This window comes from Procambarus clarkii, chromosome 76, assembly GCF_040958095.1.
Source record: "Procambarus clarkii isolate CNS0578487 chromosome 76, FALCON_Pclarkii_2.0, whole genome shotgun sequence".
NCBI lineage: Eukaryota > Metazoa > Arthropoda > Malacostraca > Decapoda > Cambaridae > Procambarus > Procambarus clarkii.
In genome coordinates, this window is record NC_091225.1 from 9872064 (window position 1) to 9897686 (window position 25623).

Genomic DNA, 25623 nt, shown 5'->3' on the forward strand with positions numbered 1-25623 from the left:
AATACACCAACACCAATACATCCCCACCAATACACCCCCACCAATACACCCCCACCAATACACCCCACCAATACACCATCGCCAATACACCTCCACCAATACACCCCCATCAATACACCCCCCACCAATATACCCCCACCAATACACCCCCACCAATACACCTCCACCAATACACCCCACCAATACACCTCCACCAATACACCCCCACCAATACACCCCTACCAATACACCCCACCAATACACCTCCACCAATACACCCCCACCAATACACCCCCACCAATGCACCCCCACCATTACATCCCCATCATTACATCCCCACCAATACACCCCCACCAATACACCTCCACCAATACACCCCCCACCAATACACCCCACCAATACACCCCCCACCAATACACCCCCCACCAATACACCCCCACCAATGCACCCCCACCATTACATCCCCACCAATACACCCCCCACCAATACACCCCCATCAATACACCCCCACCAATACACCCCACCAATACACCTCCACCAATACACCCCCACCAATACACCCCACCAATACACCTCCACCAATACACCCCCACCAATACACCCCCACCAATACACCCCACCAATACACCCCACCAATACACCCCACCAATACACCTCCACCAATACACCCCACCAATACACCCCACCAATACACCCCCATCAATACACCCCCACCAATACACCCCACCAATACACCCCCACCAATACACCCCACCAATACACCCCCACCAATACACCCCACCAATACACCCCACCAATACACCCCCACCAATACACCCCACCAAAACACCCCCACCAATACACCCCACCAATACACCCCCACCAATACACCCCACCAATACACCCCACCAATACACCCCACCAATACACCCCCGCCAATACACCCCCACCAATACACCCCACCAATACACCCCACCAATACACCCCACCAATACATCCCCACCAATACACCCCACCAATACACCCCACCAATACACCCCACCAATACAACCCCACCAATACACCCCACCAATACACCCCACCAATACACCCCCACCAATACACCCCCACCAATACACCCCCACCAATACACCCCACCAATACACCCCCACCAATACACCCCCACCAATACACCCCCACCAATACACCCCACCAATACACCCCACCAATACACCCCCACCAATACACCCCCACCAATACACCCCCACCAATACACCCCACCAATACACCCCCACCAATACACCTCCACCAATACACCCCCATCTGTTATCATTCGATGCATTTATGTATTAACAATAAACATTTTTACTCTTTGAAACTCGAATGTTACACACGAGCACCTGAGATACAATAATAAAAGCTAATAGTGTGATTCATTATCCCTGGCCACACTGCTTCTTAAGAGGCATATATACGCCTTCTATAATTTTCATTCAATCCTTGTTTGAAAACATTTACTTTATTCCACTTTTCTTTATCATTTCCGATTATCTTCGTCTCGCATGCACCTTGAACATCAGTCTTTCCATCTTTGTAAGTTTCATCACGTTAACTTGTGATGGTGATGCACTCCTACACCTCACAGCCTTGTGAACCTGCCCCTCGTGGCCGGGACCTGGCCAGGCGTGAGCCCTAGGTACCAAGCTAGTGTTGCCTTTAGCATGACTCTGTGTAACTCCTCCTCTCCCTACAAGTGTACATTACTCTTATGTTCTTTGTACACACATTCTTTTGAATAAGAATTGATCAATGTTATCATTATTATTCCTTAACACAGCTCTCACATGTGCCACAGGAGCAACGAGGAGATTATGGAGATGATCCGGAACGGGGAGCACAGCGACATAGGCGCCGAGAAGCTGCGGGGACTGCTCAAGATCCTGCCGGAGGCCGACGAGATGGACATGCTCAGGAATTTCGACGGTGACCGCACCAAGCTGGGCAGTGCTGAGAAATTCCTGATGATGCTGCTGGAAGTCCCACAGTGAGTCCCATGACCCCCTGACCAGTGTGGCTGACCATAGTTGCTGACCATAGCTGACCGTCCCTCAGTGAGTCCCTAGAGCTAGGGCCCCTGACCAGTGTGGCTGACCATAGTTGCTGATGCTGCTGACCGTCCCTCAGTGAGTCCCTAGAGCTAGGGCCCCTGACCAGTGTGGCTGACCATAGTTGCTGATGCTGCTGACCGTCCCTCAGTGAGTCCCTAGAGCTAGGGCCCCTGACCAGTGTGGCTGACCATAGGTACTGATGCTGCTGACCGTCCCTCAGTGAGTCCCTAGAGCTAGGGCCCCTGACCAGTATGGCTGACCATAGGTACTGATGCTGCTGACCGTCCCTCAGTGAGTCCCTAGAGCTAGGGCCCATGACCAGTATGGCTGACCCTAGGTACTGATGCTGCTGACCGTCCCTCAGTGAGTCCCAAGAGCTAGGGCCCCTGACCAGTGTGGCTGACCATAGGTGCTGATGCTGCTGACTGTCCCTCAGTGAGTCCCTAGAGCTAGGGCCCCTGACCAGTGTGGCTGACCATAGTTGCTGATGCTGCTGACCGTCCCTCAGTGAGTCCCTAGAGCTAGGGCCCCTGACCAGTGTGGCTGACCATAGGTGCTGATGCTGCTGACTGTCCCACAGTGAGTCCCTAGAGCTAGGGCCCCTGACCAGTGTGGCTGACCATAGGTGCTGATGCTGCTGACTGTCCCTCAGTGAGTCCCTAGAGCTAGGGCCCCTGACCAGTGTGGCTGACCATAGGTGCTGATGCTGCTGACTGTCCCACAGGATAATATTGGGGAAAATAATAGATATTATGAAAACTCTTAAGATACTCTTGCAGTGATGAGTCTCTAGTGTTGAGTGATAGTATTATTCTAAATTCTAAATAATCCATCAAATTCTCTCAACTTATTAGACCAAAATCCAATACCAAACACAATATCACTATAACCGCGGCAGATTCAACCCAAAATCTCTGTAACTCTTGCAAATTCAACCAAAAATTACTGTAATGCCCTCAAATTCAACCGAGAACTACTGTAACGCCTGCAAATTCAACCCACAATCACTAACCCCCTGCAAATTCAACCAAAAATCACTATAATGCCGGGAAATTCAGTAAAAAATCTCTAACCTTCTTCAAATTCAACCAAAAATCACTGTAACCTTTGTAAAATCAATCTAAAATCACTGTAACACCTGCAAAATCAACCAAAAATCACTGTAACACCTGCAAACTCAACCAAAAATCACTGTAACATCTGCAAACTCAACCAAAAATCACTAACACCTGCAAACTCAACCAAAAATCACTGTAATACCTGCAAAATCAACCAAAAATCACTGTAACGCCTCACTGTAAAAATGTAACTAAAATCACTGTAAAATCACTCAACCACAACTCTTCTTGGCCTCACCCTGTTTCACTCTCAGATAAGAATAATCCTCATCTTTTGCCTTCGAGCCTGGCCGCAGGCTGGGCTGGGAAGAACTCCCGGAACCCTCTCCAGGTATGCCTTTACCCATATAAAAGTTCACTACGACTCTCTCTCATCCTCCCAGTCAAATTCCCACCTGAGGAGACCTCATTTCAGCAGCCTCTTTCTCCTGACATCTCGGCTAGGTACAAGCTGAGGATCGAAGCCATGCTGCTGAAGGAGGAGTTCGAGTCGACCATGGACCAGATCGAGCCCTCTATCAACGCCTTCCTCTACGCCGGGAGGGACCTGCTCGCCAACCCCCACCTGCAGGAGGTCCTCTACATGGTCCTCGTCGCCGGCAACTTCCTCAATAGTGTGAGTAGTTGGCTGCCAGTAGGTGTGTGTGTGTAAGAGCTTAGTTTGTGTGTAAGATCTCATTATGTGTGTCTGCAAGATCTCGTAGAGTGGGTGCGCGCAAGATCTCAAAGTGTGTGTGTGTATGTAAGCTCTCAGAGTGTACTTACCTACTTGTACTTACCTAATTGTGCTTGCGGGGGTTGAGCTCTGGCTCTTTGGTCCCGCCTCTCAACCGTCAATCAACAGGTGTACAGGTTCCTGAGCCTATTGGGCTCTATCATATCTACACTTGAAACTGTGTATGGAGTCAGCCTCCACCACATCACTGCCTAATGCATTCCATTTGTCAACCACTCTGACACTAAAAAAATTCTTTCTAATATCTCTCTGGCTCATTTGGGAACTCAGTTTCCACCTGTGTCCCCTAGTGCGTGTGCCCCTTGTGTTAAATAGCCTGTCTTTATCTACCCTGTCAATTCCTCTGAGAATCTTGTATGTATGTGTGTAAGATCTCAGAGTGTGTGTTTGTGTTTAAGATCTCAGAGACCTTTTTTAAGATGATAGTGTGTGTTTGAGGTGTTTGAGGGTGTGTTTAGGATGTAGGTGTTGAGCAAGGACGTAACGTGCTGTGGTGTGCCTTAACAGGGAGGGTACGCCGGGAACGCCGCCGGCATGAAGCTTTCCTCGCTCCACAAGCTGACTGACATCAGAGCCAACAAGCCTGGCATGACTCTTCTCCACTATGTTGTTCAGGTATGTCAGTAGTATTGACCTGCTCCCACTGGAGGATTATTAGTATCTCTCTCTCTCTCTCTCTCTCTCTCTCTCTCTCTCTCTCTCTCTCTCTCTCTCTCTCTCTCTCTCTCTCTCTCTCTCTCTCTCTCTCTCTCTCTCTCTCTCTCTCTCTCTCTCTCTCTCTCTCTCTCTCTCTCTCTCTCTCTCTCTCTCTCTCTCTCTCTCTCTCTCTCTCTCTCTCTCTCTCTCTCTCTCTCTCTCTCTCTCTCTCTCTCTCTCTCTCTCTCTCTCTCTCTCTCTCTCTCTCTCTCTCTCTCTCTCTCTCTCTCTCTCTCTCTCTCTCTCTCTCTCTCTCTCTCTCTCTCTCTCTCTCTCTCTCTCTCTCTCTCTCTCTCTCTCTCTCTCTCTCTCTCTCTCTCTCTCTCTCTCTCTCTCTCTCTCTCTCTCTCTCTCTCTCTCTCTCTCTCTCTCTCTCTCTCTCTCTCTCTCTCTCTCTCTCTCTCTCTCTCTCTCTCTCTCTCTCTCTCTCTCTCTCTCTCTCTCTCTCTCTCTCTCTCTCTCTCTCTCTCTCTCTCTCTCTCTCTCTCTCTCTCTCTCTCTCTCTCTCTCTCTCTCTCTCTCTCTCTCTCTCTCTCTCTCTCTCTCTCTCTCTCTCTCTCTCTCTCTCTCTCTCTCTCTCTCTCTCTCTCTCTCTCTCTCTCTCTCTCTCTCTCTCTCTCTCTCTCTCTCTCTCTCTCTCTCTCTCTCTCTCTCTCTCTCTCTCTCTCTCTCTCTCTCTCTCTCTCTCTCTTTTTAAACTAAGACTAGGATTCATAAGGGATGCCTAATAACATACCTACTGAAACTGCAAGCAAGAGCTGTTATCCAACCTCAGCTCATTTGAAGCCTGCTCCTAGAGACTCATTTATTTAATGAGAATGTTCTTTAAAACTAGGTATCACATAGGGAACTATCATAAAGGGACTATGATATAAGGAACCTGGTGAAACTGCAAGCAAGAGCCTATTTAGAGGCCTATTTGTTTCATGAGCCTTTTATATCCATCAATAGGAAAAACTTTATTCAGTAACAACATTAGATAATAATCATATGAGGATGAGCCTGTAGCCAACTGTGTGCCAGAGCCTTCGTGTGATCAGTTGACCTGATCTCCCGTGTGTCAACCTGTTGAGCGAACAAGTTCCAGATGCGAGTCAGCCTCGGAGTGAATGATCGCTGATGGAGTGATGTTCTTGAGAATGTCACTTCCAGCATGAGACTGTTGAAGGTTGAGAGCCTAGTGCTACGGCTGGCAACTACTGGTTGTCCACGGAGTTGGGCCAGGTGCGGAACTTTGAGAATGTTGGCCTTGAACGTAACACCAACGTTCCGACGGTGTTGCAGGTTCTGATGTTCAGACCGTTCCCACCAGACTTGGTCAAGACTAGAGATGAGCCTTCTGGCCCGTCTCTTCACTTTGTCCAACAGTCTGATGAATGAGGGAGGGAGGGGGAGGGGGGGCAGGCGATCCAGGAAAGGGATACATACTCTAGATGAGAGCGAACTTGTGCTTCATATAAGGTATTGCAGCCCCTGCTGTCAAGAAGGTGTGAGATGCGCCGTAGAGCTGTAAGTTTCCTGGCTGATAAGCGGGCAGGAGTGTGTGTGCATATATATATATATATATATATATATATATATATATATATATATATATATATATATATATATATATATATATATATATATATATATATACACTGGTTGGTCAGTATTGTGGTGGCCTTACCAACCCTATCTGAGCAGCCCCACACTGTGGCAGGGTATGGCTGAGGCCCCGCTAACATAACCAAGCAGTTCAGGCTCATACTGTGTTTTTTTATGTTTATTAATCTCTTGAATGTTCATTTATTCATTTATTTAATGTACTGTAGTTTGCTTCTTAGTGTTAAATATGTATTATAATGTGTATATTGTTGGGCAGCAAGCGGAGAGGCGGGACCCAGAGCTGCTCAAGTTTCCGGACGAGATGCCCTGTCTCGAGGAGGCCACCAAGTGAGTAGGTCTACTGTTATATTGTATACCCACTCCCTCACACTCCTGTGTACTCTCTAGTGTGACGTACTGTACCATACCCACTCCCTCACACTCCTGTGTACTCTCTAGTGTGACGTACTGTACCATACCCACTCCCTCACACTCCTGTGTACTCTCTAGTGTGACGTACTGGACCATACCCACTCCCTCACACTCCTGTGTACTCTCTAGTGTGACGTAGTGTACCATACCCACTCCCTCACACTCCTGTGTACTCTCTAGTGTGACGTACTGGACCATACCCACTCCCTCACACTCCTGTGTACTCTCTAGTGTGACGTAGTGTACCATACCCACTCCCTCACACTCCTGTGTACTCTCTAGTGTGACGTACTGTACCATACCCACTCCCTCACACTCCTGTGTACTCTCTAGTGTGACGTACTGTACCATACCCACTCCCTCACACTCCTGTGTACTCTCTAGTGTGACGTACTGTACCATACCCACTCCCTCACACTCCTGTGTACTCTCTAGTGTGACGTACTGTACCATACCCACTCCCTCACACTCCTGTGTACTCTCTAGTGTGACGTACTGTACCATACCCACTCCCTCACACTCCTGTGTACTCTCTAGTGTGACGTAGTGTACCATACCCACTCCCTCACACTCCTGTGTACTCTCTAGTGTGACGTACTGGACCATACCCACTCCCTCACACTCCTGTGTACTCTCTAGTGTGACGTACTGTACCATACCCACTCCCTCACACTCCTGTGTACTCTCTAGTGTGACGTACTGGACCATACCCACTCCCTCACACTCCTGTGTACTCTCTAGTGTGACGTACTGTACCATACCCACTCCCTCACACTCCTGTGTACTCTCTAGTGTGACGTACTGGACCATACCCACTCCCTCACACTCCTGTGTACTCTCTAGTGTGACGTACTGGACCATACCCACTCCCTCACACTCCTGTGTACTCTCTAGTGTGACGTAGTGTACCATACCCACTCCCTCACACTCCTGTGTACTCTCTAGTGTGACGTACTGGACCATACCCACTCCCTCACACTCCTGTGTACTCTCTAGTGTGACGTACTGTACCATACCCACTCCCTCACACTCCTGTGTACTCTCTAGTGTGACGTAGTGTACCATACCCACTCCCTCACACTCCTGTGTACTCTCTAGTGTGACGTACTGTACCATACCCACTCCCTCACACTCCTGTGTACTCTCTAGTGTGACGTACTGTACCATACCCACTCCCTCACACTCCTGTGTACTCTCTAGTGTGACGTAGTGTACCATACCCACTCCCTCACACTCCTGTGTACTCTCTAGTGTGACGTACTGTACCATACCCACTCCCTCACACTCCTGTGTACTCTCTAGTGTGACGTACTGTACCATACCCACTCCCTCACACTCCTGTGTACTCTCTAGTGTGACGTACTGTATCATACCCACTCCCTCACACTCCTGTGTACTCTCTAGTGTGACGTAGTGTACCATACCCACTCCCTTACACTCCTGTGTACTCTCTAGTGTGACGTAGTGTACCATACCCACTCCCTCACACTCCTGTGTACTCTCTAGTGTGACGTAGTGTACCATACCCACTCCCTTACACTCCTGTGTACTCTCTAGTGTGACGTAGTGTACCATACCCACTCCCTCACACTCCTGTGTACTCTCTAGTGTGACGTAGTGTACCATACCCACTCCCTTACACTCCTGTGTACTCTCTAGTGTGACGTAGTGTACCATACCCACTCCCTTACACTCCTGTGTACTCTCTAGTGTGACGTAGTGTTCCATACCCACTCCCTTACACTCCTGTGTACTCTCTAGTGTGACGTACTGTACCATACCCACTCCCTCACACTCCTGTGTACTCTCTAGTGTGGCGTAGTGTACCATACCCACTCCCTTACACTCCTGTGTACTCTCTAGTGTGACGTACTGGACCATACCCACTCCCTCACACTCCTGTATACTGATTTTAATTTGTCGTTATCCACCCAACAGCGGCCATGTGGAATATAACACTACGCTGTCACCCCAACAGCGGCCATGTGGAATATAACACTACACTGTCACCCAACAGCGGCCATGTGGAATATAACACTACACTGTCACCCAACAGCGGCCATGTGGTATATAACACTACACTGTCACCCCAACAGCGGCCATGTGGTATATAACACTACACTGTCACCCAACAGCGGCCATGTGGAATATAACACTACACTGTCACCCAACAGCGGCCATGTGGAATATAACACTACACTGTCACCCAACAGCGGCCATGTGGAATATAACACTACACTGTCACCCAACAGCGGCCATGTGGAATATAACACTACACTGTCACCCAACAGCGGCCATGTGGTATATAACACTACACTGTCACCCCAACAGCGGCCATGTGGTATATAACACTACACTGTCACCCAACAGCGGCCATGTGGTATATAACACTACGCTGTCACCCCAACAGCGGCCATGTGGAATATAACACTACACTGTCACCCAACAGCGGCCATGTGGTATATAACACTACACTGTCACCCAACAGCGGCCATGTGGTATATAACACTACGCTGTCACCCCAACAGCGGCCATGTGGTATATAACACTACGCTGTCACCCCAACAGCGGCCATGTGGAATATAACACTACACTGTCACCCAACAGCGGCCATGTGGTATATAACACTACACTGTCACCCCAACAGCGGCCATGTGGAATATAACACTACACTGTCACCCAACAGCCGCCATGTGGTATATAACACTACACTGTCACCCAACAGCGGCCATGTGGAATATAACACTACGCTGTCACCCCAACAGCGGCCATGTGGAATATAACACTACACTGTCACCCAACAGCGGCCATGTGGTATATAACACTACACTGTCACCCAACAGCGGCCATGTGGTATATAACACTACGCTGTCACCCCAACAGCGGCCATGTGGAATATAACACTACACTGTCACCCAACAGCGGCCATGTGGTATATAACACTACACTGTCACCCCAACAGCGGCCATGTGGTATATAACACTACACTGTCACCCAACAGCGGCCATGTGGTATATAACACTACACTGTCACCCCAACAGCGGCCATGTGGTATATAACACTACACTGTCACCCCAACAGCGGCCATGTGGTATATAACACTACGCTGTCACCCCAACAGCGGCCATGTGGAATATAACACTACACTGTCACCCAACAGCGGCCATGTGGTATATAACACTACACTGTCACCCAACAGCGGCCATGTGGAATATAACACTACACTGTCACCCCAACAGCGGCCATGTGGTATATAACACTACACTGTCACCCAACAGCGGCCATGTGGTATATAACACTACACTGTCACCCCAACAGCGGCCATGTGGTATATACTGCCGCAATGTTTGAGAGTGTAATGCTGTTCACAAGCATCCTGTGGAGCAGTCCACTTTGGTGTCCAGACTATCAGGGCCCTTCTGATGGGCTACACTTTGTACGCACATTTATATTCGTAGTGTCCCAAAGTTACTCACCCTTAAGTTGGCCATTTTGCTTTATTACGACTAATTCTAAAATAATAGTCGCACCAATCATTTGTAGTGTGAGTCATCACCGACCCTGTCAAGTTACCCTGACTTAGTTATTTGTTGACGGTCGTTGGTGTCTGTTATCAATGGCTACGAAGTGATTCACCGCTCATTAAGACCTCCATTAACGACCCCTTTCAACATTCTGGGGAAAGTTTAAACAATGTGCAGGAGAATCAGGCGCCTTACTGTAGCAGAAAAGCAAATCGTCCACTTGAAGGTTAAGGGAGAGACATTAGGCCAGCATTGCTTGCTCTTGACATGTTCCATGCCTCTAGTGGCCAGACCCCAGGCACGAGCCTCAGAGACCCTCCACTCTTCATCTTATATATATATATATATATATATATATATATGTCGTACCTAGTAGCCAGAACTCACTTTTTGGCCTTCTATTCAAGGCCCGATTTGCCTAATAAGCCAAGTTTTCCTGAATTAATATATTTTTTCTAATTTTTTTCTTATGAAATGATAAAGCTACCCATTTCATTATGTATGAGGTCAATTTTTTTTATTGGAGTTAAAATTAACGTAGATATATGACCGAACCTAACCAACCCTACCTAACCTAACCTAACCTATATTTATAGGTAAGGTTAGGTTAGGTAGCCAAAAAAAGCTAGGTTAGGTTAGGTTAGGTAGGTTAGGTAGACGAAAAAACATTAATTCATGAAAACTTGGCTTATTAGGCAAATCGGGCCTTGAATAGTAGGCTGAGAAGTGCGTTCTGGCTATTAGGTACGACATATATATATATATATATATATATATATATATATATATATATATATATATATATATATATATATATATATATATATATATATATGCGAACAAGCCTGAATGGTCCCCAGGACAATATGCAACTGAAAACTCACACCCCAGAAGTGACTCGAACCCATACTCCCAGATGCCACGCAACTGGTATGTACAAGACGCCTTAATCCACTTGACCATCACGACCGGACAAAATGAGGTGATAGCCGAGGCTATTTGAACCACCCCACCGCCGGCACTCGGATAGTAATCTTGGGCATAGCATTTTACCAAATCACCTCATTCTTTGGGGCACACGTGAGGAACACAAATGCGAACAAGCCTGAATGGTCCCCAGGACAATATGCATATGTTATATATATATATATATATATATATATATATATATATATATATGTCGTACCTAGTAGCCAGAACTCACTTCTCAGCCTACTATGCAAGGCCCGATTTGCCTAATAAGCCAAGTTTTCATGAATTAATTGTTTTTCGACTACCTAACCTACCTAACCTTACCTAACCTAACTTTTTCGGCTACCTAACCTAACCTAACCTATAGAGATAGGTTAGGTTAGGTTAGGTAGGGTTGGTTAGGTTCGGTCTTATATCTACGTTAATTTTAACTCCAATAAAAAAAAATTGACCTCATACATAATGAAATGGGTAGCTTTATCATTTCATGAATAAAAAATTTAAAAAAATATATTAATTCATGAAAACTTGGCTTATTAGGCAAATCGGGCCTTGCATAGTAGGCTGAGAAGTGCGTTCTGGCTATTAGGTACGACATATATATATATATTTTGGTAGCAGTCTTTCCTGTAGACATATATTATTAAATATGACCGAAAAAGTAAGATTAATAATTCTAACACGAATTTTCTCAATCTTTCGTACATTTCTTTTCACTGTTGGAGGTAATTCAAAAATCAATTCTCCAAAATTAATATTTATTTCTAGTCTGACGCGACACTTGAGCGCGTTTTGTAAAACTTATTACATTTTCAAAGACTTTACACATACACAACTGAATAGAACTTACATATCTCCGATTTGTTTATATCTACATTTGAGTGAGGTGGATGGGGTGAGGTGGTATTTAATAGGGTATTAATTTCATCAACACAAGACAGAACACGAAACAATGGGTATTGAAATGAAAGTGATTGTAGAAAGCCTATTGGTCCATATTTCTTGATGCTTTTATATTGGAGCGGAGTCTTGAGGTGGGTAGAATATAGTTGTGCATTAATTGGCTGTTGATTGCTGGTGTTGACTTCTTAATGTGCAATGCCTCGCAAACGTCAAGCCGTCTGCTATCGCTGTATCTATCGATGATTTCTGTGTTGTTTACTAGGATTTCTCTGGCGATGGTTTGGTTGTGGGAAGAGATTATATGTTCCTTAATGGAGCCCTGTTGCTTATGCATCGTTAAACGCCTAGAAAGAGATGTTGTTGTCTTGCCTATATACTGTTTTTTTTGGAGCTTACAGTCCCCAAGTGGGCATTTGAAGGCATAGACGACGTTGGTCTCTTTTAAAGCGTTCTGTTTTGTGTCTGGAGAGTTTCTCATGAGTAGGCTGGCCGTTTTTCTGGTTTTATAGTAAATCGTCAGTTGTATCCTCTGATTTTTGTCTGTAGGGATAACGTTTCTATTAACAATATCTTTCAGGACCCTTTCCTCCGTTTTATGAGCTGTGGAAAAGAAGTTCCTGTAAAATAGTCTAATAGGGGGTATAGGTGTTGTGTTAGTTGTCTCTTCAGAGGTTGCATGGCGTTTCACTTTCCTTCTTATGATGTCTTCGACGAAACCATTGGAGAAGCCGTTGTTGACTAGGACCTGCCTTACCCTACAGAGTTCTTCGTCGACTTGCTTCCATTCTGAGCTGTAGCTGAGAGCACGGTCGACATATGCGTTAACAACACTCCTCTTGTACCTGTCTGGGCAGTCGCTGTAGGCATTTAGGCACATTCCTATGTTCGTTTCCTTAGTGTAGACTGCAGTGTGGAAACCTCCGCTCTTTTCCATGACTGTTACATCTAGAAAGGGCAGCTTCCCATCCTTTTCCATCTCGTAAGTGAAACGCAGCACTGAACTCTGCTCAAATGCCTCCTTCAGCTCCTGCAGATGTCTGACATCAGGTACCTGTGTAAAAATGTCGTCAACATACCTGCAGTATATGGCCGGTTTCAAGTTCATGTCGACTAAGACTCTTTGCTCGATGGTACCCATGTAGAAGTTTGCAAACAGGACACCTAGGGGAGAACCCATGGCGACCCCATCTACTTGCTTATACATGTGCCCATCCGGGCTCAAGAAGGGTGCCTCTTTAGTACAAGCTTGGAGTAGTTTCCTCAGAATATTTTCTGGTATGTCAAGAGGAGTACAGGCTGAATCACGATACACTCTGTCGGCTATCATCCCGATTGTCTCGTCCACAGGTACGTTGGTGAACAGCGATTCTACGTCCAACGAGGCTCTTATTCCTGTGGCCCGTGTGCCCCGCAGTAAGTCAACAAATTCCTTTGGAGACTTCAGGCTGAAGGCACAAGGAACATAAGGAGTCAGCAGGCCGTTGAGTCGCTTCGCCAGTCTGTACGTGGGTGTGGGTATCTGGCTAATGATTGGCCGAAGTGGGTTTCCAGGCTTGTGTGTCTTGACATTTCCATACGCATATCCAGGTTTATATTCCCCAATGATCTTTGGCAGGTGGAGTCCGGATTTCTTGGCGTTCACAGTTTCGATCAGTTTGTTGACCTTTGCTTTCAATTCGGCTGTAGTGTCCTTCGTTACCCTTTGGAACTTAGTTTGGTCAGCGAGTATGAGGTTCATTTTCGCCAGATTAACATATAATGTAACATTATATGTTAATTATAATGTTACATATAATGTAACAACATTATATTGAGGACCTATGGCAATTCCACGACCAAGAGATGGCTTCCTGAACCTTGCAGGAATTAACCTCACTGAGGACCAAGTCACTCTCCTAAATCTGGGCATAAACTGTCACGTTATGTCCAGACCGAGTGAGATGGCCCGGAAAGTAGAGTTGGAAATTCTGTTGGACGACATATTCGACCTCGAGACACAAAAGAAGGTCACTACCAAAGATACCTTACAAGCAGAACTTATTGCAGAAGGAGGAAAGAATCGAGGCAATTACAGAAGCACCATACTGTCCCCCGAGCTCAAAGTGGCAGCTAAAAGCCTTCGTGAGAACAAGGAGATAGTTGTCAGGAGAGGTGACAAGTCGCCAATATATGTCATTCTCAGAAAAGACGAATATCTGGCGAAAATGAACCTCATACTCTCTGACCAAACTAAGTTCCAAAGGGTAACGAAGGACACTACAGCCGAATTGAAAGCAAAGGTCAACAAACTGATCGAAACTGTGAACGCCAAGAAATCCGGACTCCACCTGCCAAAGATCATTGGGGAATATAAACCTGGATATGTGTTTGGAAATGTCAAGACACACAAGCCTGGAAACCCACTTCGGCCAATCATTAGCCAGATACCCACACCCACGTACAAACTGGCGAAGCGACTCAACGGCCTGCTGACTCCTTATGTTCCTTGCGCCTTCAGCCTGAAGTCTCCAAAGGAATTTGTTGACTTACTGCGGGGCACACGGGCCACAGGGATAAGAGCCTCGTTGGACGTAGAATCGCTGTTCACCAACGTACCTGTGGACGAGACAATCGGGATGATAGCCGACAGAGTGTATCGTGATCCAGCCTGTACTCCACTTGACATACCAGAAAATATTCTGAGGAAACTACTCCAAGCTTGTACTAAAGAGGCACCCTTCTTGAGCCCGGATGGGCACATGTATAAGCACGTAGATGGGGTCGCCATGGGTTCTCCCCTAGGTGTCCTGTTTGCAAACTTCTACATGGGTACCATCGAGCAAAGAGTCTTAGTCGACATGAACTTGAAACCGGCCACATACTGCAGGTATGTTGACGACATTTTTACACAGGTACCTGATGTCAGACATCTGCAGGAGCTGAAGGAGGCATTTGAGCAGAGTTCAGTGCTGCGTTTCACTTATGAGATGGAAAAGGATGGGAAGCTGCCCTTTCTAGATGTAACAGACATGGAAAAGAGCAGAGGTTTCCACACTGCAGTCTACGCTAAGGAAACGAACATAGGAATGTGCCTAAATGCCTACAGCGACTGCCCAGACAGGTACAAGAGGAATGTTGTTAACGCATATGTCGACCGTGCTCTCAGCCACAGCTCAGAATGGAAGTAAGTCGACGAAGAACTCTGTAGGGTAAGGCAGGTCCTAGTCAACAACGGCTTCTCCAATGGTTTCGTCGAAGACATCATAAGAAGGAAAGTGAAACGCCATGCAACCTCTGAATAGACAACTAACACAACACCTATACCCCCTATTAGACTATTTTACAGGAACTTCTTTTCCACAGCTCATAAAACGGAGGAAAGGGTCCTGAAAGATATTGTTAATAGAAACGTTATCCCTACAGACAAAAATCAGAGGATACAACTGACGATTTACTATAAAACCAGAAAAACGGCCAGCCTACTCATGAGAAACTCTCCAGACACAAAACAGAACGCTTTAAAAGAGACCAACGTCGTCTATGCCTTCAAATGCCCACTTGGGGACTGTAAGCTCCAAAAAACCCAGTATATAGGCAAGATAACAACATCTCTTTCTAGGCGTTTAACGATGCATAAGCAACAGGGCTCCATTAAGGAACATATAGCCTCTTCCCACAACCAAACCATCACCAGAGAAATCTTAGCAAACAACACAGAAATCATCGATAGATACAGCGATAGCAGGCGGCTCGACGTCTGCGAGGCACTACTCATCAAGAAGTCAACACCAGCAATCAACAGCTAATTAATGCACAACTATATTCTACCCACTTCAAGACTCCGCTCCAATATAGAAGCATCAAGAAATATGGACCAATAGGCTTTCTACAATTACTTCCATTCAATACCCATTGTTTCGTGTTCTGTCTTGTGTTTGAATTTAATACCCATTCAATACCCATTGTTGAAAGTTTGTTTTCACCTCATCCACCTCACCCAAATGTAGATATAAAATCGAAGATGTGTAAGCTCTATTCAGTTTCAGTTGTGTGTTTGTAAACTAAAGTCTTTGAAAATGTAATAAGTTTTACGAAACGCGCTCAAGTGTCGCGTCAGACTAGAAATAAAAACGAATTTTGGAGAATTGATCTTTGAATTCCCATCAACAGTGAAAAGAAACGTAAGAACGAGAAAATTCGTGTTAGAATTATTAATCTTACTTTTTCGGTCATATTTAATAATATATGTCTACAGGAAAGACTGCTACCAAAATATATATATATATATATATATATATATATATATATATATATATATATATATATATATATATATATATATATATATATATATATATATATATAATTTTTATTTCTTCAAATATGGTGATGCTCTACAGAGCATCTCTTCCACCCCCCCCCTCTCTCTCTCTCTCTCTCTCTCTCTCTCTCTCTCTCTCTCTCTCTCTCTCTCTCTCTCTCTCTCTCTCTCTCTCTCTCTCTCTCTCTCTCTCTCTTTCTCTCTCTCTCTCTCTCTCTCTCTCTCTCTCTCTCTCTCTCTCTCCCCTCTCCCTCCCTCCCTCCCTCCCTCCCTCCCTCCCTCCCTCCCTCCACCCCCCCCCCTGCTGTCATCCACCGTATGCCAGGCACCTTAGGGTCCAAAATGTCTTCGCTGCTTTGGTTGTGGTTCAGCCCGTGGCTCCCTCTGGTCGTTAACTAGTCTCATTACATCCCTAAGATGCCAGCTTCCTAATGAACACTAGATTTTGGGCACTTATCTCTGCCAGTAACATCTTACTGTCTTGTTATGATCATTGTTTACTTCTCGTAGACATTTCTGCAAGCTATTAAATAATGACCTTCGTAGCAGTTGGTATTTTCCCTGAGCTTCTGGGATGAGCTGTAGTACATCGCTGAAGGAGACACTCCACAAGGAAGGATCAGGCACATTATACCCGGAGGTACACTGCCACCAACTGAGTAGCGATCACATTCGGCTCTATTGAGGCCAACTGATATTGAGTCCGTTCTTAAAGATGGCCTCTTATTATCTGTGATGCTTAGTGCTTCATGCCTTGCATGTAGCCTAAGGTGCCGTAATGTGTCGAAGAACTCACATCTTCTTCACTCTCCCCGCCCGCCCTCTCTCTCTCCTCCTTCTTCTTCTTCTTCTTCTAACTTAGACTAATGTTTATAAGGGCTGTTAAATGACGTACTTAGTGGAGCTGCCAGGAAGAGCTGTTATCCAACCTCAGCTCATCTGAAGCCTGCTCCTAGAGACTCATTTATTTCATGAGCCTGTTCTTTGAAACTATCACATAAGGAAATTTCGAACAAGGAACCTGGTAAATCTGCAAGCAAGAGCTGTCATACCACCTCAGCTAAGCTGAAACCTACTCCTAGAGGCCCATTTATTTCATGAGTCTGTTATATGCATCAGTAGGAATAGCCATTATTCATTAACAACATTAGGAACCAATCATATAAGGAAGAGGATGAGCCTGTAGCCAACTGTGTGCCAGAGCCTTCATGTGATCAGTTGACCTGATCTCCCGTGTGTCAACCTGTTGAGCGAACAAGTTCCAGATGCGAGTCAGCCTCGGAGTGAATGATCACTGATGGAGTGATGTTCTCGAGACGACACTCCCAGCATGAGACTGACCTATGGTAATGGCGTTCATGGGAAGGCAGGTGTCTGGGAGTCACCAGAACGCGAGTTCAAGTCACTCCATTGTCTCAAACTGATTTCATTGATATGTAGCGAGTAGATTATCCCAATAATATACTCGCTCCAAACGCATTAGCCTAATGAGAGAAGCAAAGCTCTTCTTGGTACTAATTATGGAACCCAAACCTTTCCCAACTTCCACATACTATTCCTGTCAACCTTTGGAGAACGTTGAGGTGCTGCCCGAGCATAAAAGCAGCAGAGTGGCGAATAATAACTAGTCTACTTTCAAGTGTGGTCTAGAACAGACACTTGCGAGATACCGTACCGACGCTCAGTGCGCTCAACACACATCAAAGTATCACCTGCGTACTGCTGTATATTCGACCAAATATATATATTATCTTAGTGTTTGTGTTTATTGTCACCATACTTTACGTAACAATAGAACCGTTACAGATATATCACGCCATTGTGATTTCACTGTGAACTATGTAACTTTTGCTTTTGTCCCCGGGGTAGTGAGTGTAATGTTCTAATTCCTTATGCTCCAAAGTATAGAAAATGGTTGTTATTCCTTCTCTCAAACTTTGCGAGATCTTTGCTTTACACAGCTATGGAAAGATGTGAAGGTTACTTGAAGACAGCACCCTTATCTAGAGCTGTGACGCAGCTGTGACAAATGTGCACAGCACCGGTGTAGAGCTCCACCTGACCAAGAGTACACAGCACCGGTGTAGAGCCCCACCTGACCAAGAGTACACAGCACCGGTGTAGAGCCCCACCTGACCAAGAGTACACAGCACCGGTGTAGAGCCCCACCTGACCAAGAGTACACAGCACCGGTGTAGAGCCCCACCTGACCAAGAGTACACAGCACCGGTGTAGAGCCCCACCTGACCAAGAGTACACAGCACCGGTGTAGAGCCCCGGACCTTAGGGAAGGAAACTATCATGGGAAAGCTTCAAGTCATTACGACTATATAGCACTGGGAAGGGGGTCAGGATAAGGATTTGGGATGGGGGAAAAAAATGGTGGCCAACCACTTGGACGGTCGGGGATTGAACGCCGACCTGCATGAAGCGAGACCGTCGCTCTACCGTCCAGCCCCGACCTTAAGAAGCACACAAGGAAGATATTACCGTGAGACATTGTTTGGGGGAAGATTTAACAGGCAACAAGGAGTCGGGTGTTTCACCATTCATTGGTCAACTGATGGAATAGCGGCCACCTCTTGACCTAATGCAAGTGTATGTGTTGGTATTAGTGAGTATGTGTGTAAGTGTATGTGTTGGTATTAGTGAGTATGTAAGTGTATGTGTTGGTATTAGTGAGTATGTAAGTGTATGTGTTGGTATTAGTGAATATGTATGTGTATGTGTTGGTATTAGTGAGTATGTATGTAAGTGTATGTGTTGGTATTAGTGAGTATGTAAGTGTATGTGCTGGTATTAGTGAGTATGTATGTAAGTGTATGTGTTGGTATTAGTGAGTATGTAAGTGTATGTGTTGGTATTAGTGAGTATGTAAGTGTATGTGTTGGTATTAGTGAGTATGTAAGTGTATGTGTTGGTATTAGTGAGTATGTAAGTGTATGTGTTGGTATTAGTGAGTATGTAAGTGTATGTGTTGGTATTAGTGAGTATGTATGGAAGTGTATGTGTTGGTATTAGTGAGTATGCAAGTGTATGTGTAGTGAGAATGTATGCAAGTGTATGTGTAGTGAGAATGTATGCAAGTGTATGTGTAGTGAGAATGTATGCAAGTGTATGTGTAGTGAGTATGTATACAAGTGTTAATTTAAGTTGGATAAACCATTGCCATTGCCCTTCATTCACCCGATGTCCCAGTTGTATAGTAAAGTATTACTCATAAGTAAAACAAAGACAAAAGTAAGCACACGGTGAATAATCACATTAAACACAAATGCCCCTAATTCTTTCGTGCATTATTAGAAATTGTTAGAGAATTGTTAGGTACAAACACACAAGCATTCACATGAGCATCATTGCGTGGAGGTCACTGCCTCAGAGGTAAAGGTCATGGAACTCGCGCAGCTTTTGATGAATTTATAAAGATATAAAGGTGAGGAAGGGTTGTAAACACGGCCACTGGCCCGCGGGTCTGGCCAGGCTGGGCCAGGAATATTAATGTGATCCCACCCAGCCGGAATCTCTCACTCAGACTGGCTGTCGTGTCGAGTTGAACACCGTAAATACTGATACACTGGCCAGATTTCATTGCGTAGCAAGCATTTAGAGAACCAGTGTTCAGTGTAGCTTAACTATTTAACAAAGATGCTCTGTTGCTTTTCAGAATCAAGAGAGTGTCTTTATTGGTAAAGATGCTCTGGTAAAAGCATTGGTAAATAAATCATGGCGTCTGGAAAATATGAAGCAGCGCCATATTTTACTCTGAACACTGTCTTCACTCACTCGTGGGTCTTATTCCTGGTGTGAGAGGTGTTGTCTGCTACTATCATGTGGTGTTGTTGTTGTTGTTGTGTTTCCTGCCCCCGAGGGTGGAGTCAGCGTAGGGTGTCGGGGGTCGTGGGGGGTGTCAGGGGTCGTGGGGGGTGTCAGGGGTCGTGGGGGGTGTCGGGGGTCGTGGGGGGTGTCGGGGGTCGTGGGGGGTGTCAGGGGTCGTGGGGGGTGTCAGGGGTCGTGGTGGGTGTCGGGGGACGTGGTGGAGTGTCAGGGTCGTGGTGCAGTGTCGGGGGTCGTGGTGGAGTATTAGGGGTCGTGGTGGAGTATCAGGGGTCGTGGTGGAGTATTAGGGGTCGTGGTACAGTGTCAAGGGTCGTGGTGGAGTGTCAGGGATCATAGTAGGGTGTCGGGGGTCGTGGTGGAGTATTAGGGGTCGTGGTACAGTGTCGGGGGTCGTGGTGGAGTATTAGGGGTCGTGGTGGACTGTCTGGGGTCGTGGTGGAGTGTCAAGGGTCGTTGTGGAGTGTCAGGGATCATAGTAGGGTGTCGGGGGTCGTAGTGGAGTATTAGGGGTCGTGGTGCAGTGTCGGGGGTCGTGGTGGAGTATTAGGGGTCGTGGTGGACTGTCAGGGGGTCGTGGTGGACTGTCAGGGGGTCGTGGTGGAGTGTCAGGGGTCGTGGTGGAGTGTCGGGGGACGTGGTGGAGTGTCAGGGGTCGTAGTGAAATGTCAGGGGTCGTGATGGAATGTCGGGGGTCGTGATGGAGTGTCAGGGGTCGTGGTGGAGTGTCAGGGGTCGTGGTGGAGTGTCAGGGGTCGTGGTGGAGTGTCAGGGGTCGTGGTGGACTGTCAGGGGGTCGTGGTGGAGTGTCAGGGGTCGTGGTGGAGTGTCAGGGGGTCGTGGTGGAGTGTCAGGGGTCGTGGTGGAGTGTCAGGGGTCGTGGTGGAGTGTCAGGGGTCGTGGTGGAGTGTCAGGGGTCGTGGTGGAGTGTCAGGGGTCGCGGTGGAGTGTCAAGGGTCGTGGTGGAGTGTCAAGGGTCGTGGTGGAGTGTCAGGGGTCGTGGTGGAGTGTCTGGGGTCGTGGTGGAGTGTCAGGGGTCGTAGTGAAGTGTCAGGGGTCGTGATGGAATGTCGGGAGTCGTGGTGGAGTGTCGGGGGTCGTGGTAGAGTGTCAGGGGTCGTGGGGGGGGGGTGTCGCGGGTCGTGGTGGGGTGTCGGGGGTCGTGATGGAGTGTCAGGGGTCGCGGTGGAGTGTCAGGGGTCGTGAGGGGGGGTGTCGCGGGTCGTGGTGGAGTGTCAGGGGTCGTGGGGGGGGTCGGGGGTCGTGAAGTGTAAGGGGTCGTGATGGAGTGTCGGGGGTCGTGGTGGAGTGTCAGGGGTCGTGGTGGGGTGTCGGGGTCGTGATGGAGTGTCGGGGGTCGTGGTGGAGTGTCAGGGGTCGTGGGGGGGGGGTCGGGGGTCGTGAAGTGTAAGGGGTCGTGATGGAGTGTCAGGGGTCTTGGTGGAGTGTCGGGGGTCGTGGTGGGGTGTCGGGGTCGTGGTGGAGTGTTAGGGGTCGTGGTGCAGTGTCAGGGGTCGTGGTGGAGTATCAGGGGAAGTATTACAATTGGGTCAATTTAATATTGGCCAATTACAATTACAGCCAGCAGGATACACGTCCCAATTTTGTTAACAAATTTCCGGTAAAGGTGTGGAGGAAGCTGTCACTTTTAAATTTTTTTTAATTTTGCCCCGAGGGGCCGAGTTTATTGGACAGTGCCACTCATCTTGTGAGTGAACACTACCGCCATAGCAGCATGTACAACACTCCCCAATAGGAAGAAAACCCGCTGGGTTGTTCATCCTGTCACTTGTACCCAGACACAGCTGGGACTTGCTTAACTGTCTCAAGTGAACAGCTCCTCAAACAAGAAGATTAACATTTATCAACCCTTAAAAGCTTACGTTATCTTGCGGGTGCAAAATGGGGAAATCTTTTAAGAACAGTATCAATATTTGACAAATAGTGTTTTCCTAACTCAAACAATGTGGGGTTTATTATTCTACACATACTTCTGATGTCTCTCAGGTGTTCACATTCACGTAGATAGTGGTCAAGGCGGTGTCCATCACTCTCACCACAGATTCTGCAACTTCGCTGGTCAATTGTTGTTTCCATTCCATATCTCCATGGATATTTGTATCTAAGACGGATTCTTGCTATTACTGATTCTCTCCCTCGTCCTTCTCCTCTTCGGGCATAATGATTGGGATTGCCAGCTGCAACCATGTTGTACCATCTTACAGATTCACTGGTTTGTGCTTCTATCCTCCTTTCCTCAGTTACCTTGTCACGGTGATGTTGCCTGACAATATCTCTAATTTGTAGTAGAGTCTTGGGTATGAAGTATTCAATATGGTCTCCTTCAGCGCCTTCAGCAGCCAGCACATCTGCTCGTTCATTCCTACATATCCCAACATGGGAGGGGATCCACAGAAACTTGATGACTCTTCCCTGATTGGTAAGTACTCTCACAGCTCTCTTAATTTCAGCGACTATTGCAAGATTTTCTGCCCGATTTTTACTTAGGCTTTGCAGTGCTGCTTTTGAATCGGTGCAAATCACTGCACCATTAGTGTTCCGTTCAAGAAACCTTAACGCCATAACAATGGCAGTTACCTCTGCTTGCGTTGAAGAAGCATAGTTCTCAATACGTGCTTTTTCTTCATTTCTGCGTTGGAAAGTATTTTTCTTGATTACCGTGTATGCTGCACCAGCCCTGCCATTGACAGGATTAGATGACCCGTCAGTGTAGATTTGATCTAGTTCATCTCCGGCTTCTTTATAAATTTCCTCGAGATACTTATGCTTCATTTCTTGTGGTAACATGTTGGACTTTTTCATTGCCATTTCATTGATGATGATCTTGCATGAGTCATCCTCCCAGGGAGGTAACCTCTATACAGGCAGGAGCTCACGGGCTTGCTCAAGCAGGTGAAGCTCTTCGAGGTAGCAGACTGATCTGTGATGCCATTTTTTGCTTCTCCTGTTTCCTGCTGAAAGTAGCACAGAGCTCAGTTTTTCTTAGCAATATCATTGTAATGGGGATCTCTGGCTATACTAATTGCAAGCTTAGCATTCAGCTCCTTAATTCTGCTTTTAACACTGGGAAAGGACAACTCCTCTCGTAGATTAGACGTTTTGGCAGTTCTTGGAACTCCAAGAATGATTGTCATGGCTTCATTTTGAATGCTTTCAAGCCTTTTCATATCGCTTTGGGAGTAGGTGCACAGAACTGGTGCGGCATAGTCTATGACGAAGCGCACATAGGCTGTGTACATCATTTTAAGCACGGCAATAGAGGTTCCATATCCATTCCAGGTCATAGCTTTCAGTGCCCTGAGTCGACTTTTGCATGTTCCTATGAGTTGATTGAGCTCCTCTTTCTTTCCCTTGTTAGAGCCGACAGTGACGCCAAGGTACCGATAGTGGTCAACCCATTCAAGTGTTACACCATTAATTTGCAGTTCTTCATTTGCTCTCCGCTTGTGATGAGAGTATGCCTTCGTCTTGTTTGTGGAGAGAGTGAAACCGAGTTCAATACATTTCCTTCCAAGGAGTTCAATGGACTGTTCAATTTTTCCCAAGGTGGGAGCTTGTATTAGGACATCATCTGCATATCCCACTTGTTGTGTTCCTTCCGGAAAATCAATATTTGCAATGGCGTTCATAAGTACATTGAATAGTGTAGGGCTTAAGACTCCGCCTTGGGGGGTCCCGAGTTTCATATTCATTGTTCTGGAGACTGCTTCATTGAAGCAAACCTTGGCTTTCCTTCCTGTGAGGTAGTCTTCAACCCATTTCATGAGTTTCTGTAACATCACTATAATGGAACACCACTATAATGTATACTAAACTAATAAATGTAAACACTACTACTTATCCTGAGTAACACTTCCTATCGGTTGCACTTGGGAACACAGTTATTGAACGCTGTAATATGAGCTGACATATGATGGCTACACCGGAACCAAAAGGTACACTGCCAACAAGGAAATGCTACACACGATTAAAAACGCTGCCACCATCTGCCTTTGATCATTGAGACTATATCAAGCAACGAGGCAAGAAACATTGCTTGACTTGGAGAGTACTTTCTATGACTGTCATTAATTATGGGACAGTTGTCAGCCCACTATAACCAAAAGGCTAAGAGGATTCAACAATTGACACAGATGGGAAATTTAACAAAAGTCTATTGAGATACCAAATTATACTAAACACCACTATAAATCCTACTCTAACACTGGCCAATAGTTAAGAAATTTAGACATGGAACAAAACCTCAGAGATCACACACATTACCTTAAGACCTCTGTCTCTCCCTGGCTGTGAGATGTTCTTCACAGACCCGCTCTCGATCCCGGTGTCCCGCTCTCTGTCCCTAAGTCTCTACAGGACCAATATATATACACCCCCCCCCCCAAAAAAAAAAGGGGGGAAGGGGGAGATTTGCTGTTGCTACCTAGATCGAAAAGAGGTCGGCCACACGTGCACAAACACTCAAGAATTTTCATTAAACTTGTTTGACATTCACCATACACTGTTCAAGAGAGGAATTATTAATTACGTGTGTGACTGACCTTTGACCTGGCTAAAAGGGGGAGATCCATGGATGTTTACACATAAGAATCTGGGGTCTAATTCCATTGCAATGTTTGACAAGAGTATCATGAAATATTACATACTTGAAACTAGCTGACTAAGACTAACCCAGGAATTTTTTTAATCAACATACAAGATAATCCAGAGGTCATCTGGGCTGACCTCTTGGAGAAGGCTTCCCTGGGTGTGAACTCTAAGGGGGGGGGGGGTCATGGGTGTTACATCTCCCCTTGACACCCATGCATGCAAGCTCGTCCAGGATCCCAATCCCCTGTGCTTTGTCGAAGGCTCCTTTGATGTCAACAAATACAGAGTACCTAGCCCTGTCATTAGCCAAGTAATTAACTATACAATTTGCTGTGCTCCGTCCTTTAACAAATCCATTGACCCCCTCCCCTAACCTGCCTATTTTGTGCAACAATCGGTTTAGGATGATCCTTTCAAGCATCTTGCAAGTGCATGACACGAGACTGATAGGTCTGTAATTACCAGGGTCATTGGGCTTCGGTATGGGAATAATTATTGCGTGTTTCCATGGTGTGGGCAGCACTCCACTTAGGAATGACTTGTTAAACAGGTGGAGTAGTGGATTCCCAGACACACAGTGCATTGAGTATGTCGTAGGTGACGCCATCTTCACCAGATGCTGTACTTTTACCCTTTTTCATAGCGCCCCTTACTTCTTGGGCTGTGATTGGTTCCCCATACTCGTCATCACTAGACAGTGCTCTTGTTATCCTAATTGTAGTAGCTACAGTATACCAGTTGGTTATACCAGTGTTAGTCCTGTGTCATAATATAACCACAACATACTAGATGGTTATACCAAAGTATAACCTCTGCATATTAATATAACCACAGCATACTAAAAGGTTATACCAGAGTATAACCT

The 25623-nt window shown here is 46.3% G+C and overlaps 1 protein-coding gene across 2 annotated transcripts in view; it reads left to right on the forward strand.

Moving 5' to 3' along the window:
* LOC123771433 (uncharacterized) overlaps window positions 1–25623 on the forward strand; it is a 910720-nt gene that overhangs the window by 709050 nt on the left and 176047 nt on the right. For both annotated transcript variants that reach the window (XM_045763937.2, XM_045763939.2), the window contains exons 11-14: window positions 1793–1981; window positions 3608–3779; window positions 4407–4514; window positions 6460–6530. In XM_045763937.2, the coding sequence (XP_045619893.1) occupies window positions 1793–1981; window positions 3608–3779; window positions 4407–4514; window positions 6460–6530 (540 nt within the window). The remainder of the gene's footprint in view (window positions 1–1792; window positions 1982–3607; window positions 3780–4406; window positions 4515–6459; window positions 6531–25623) is intronic.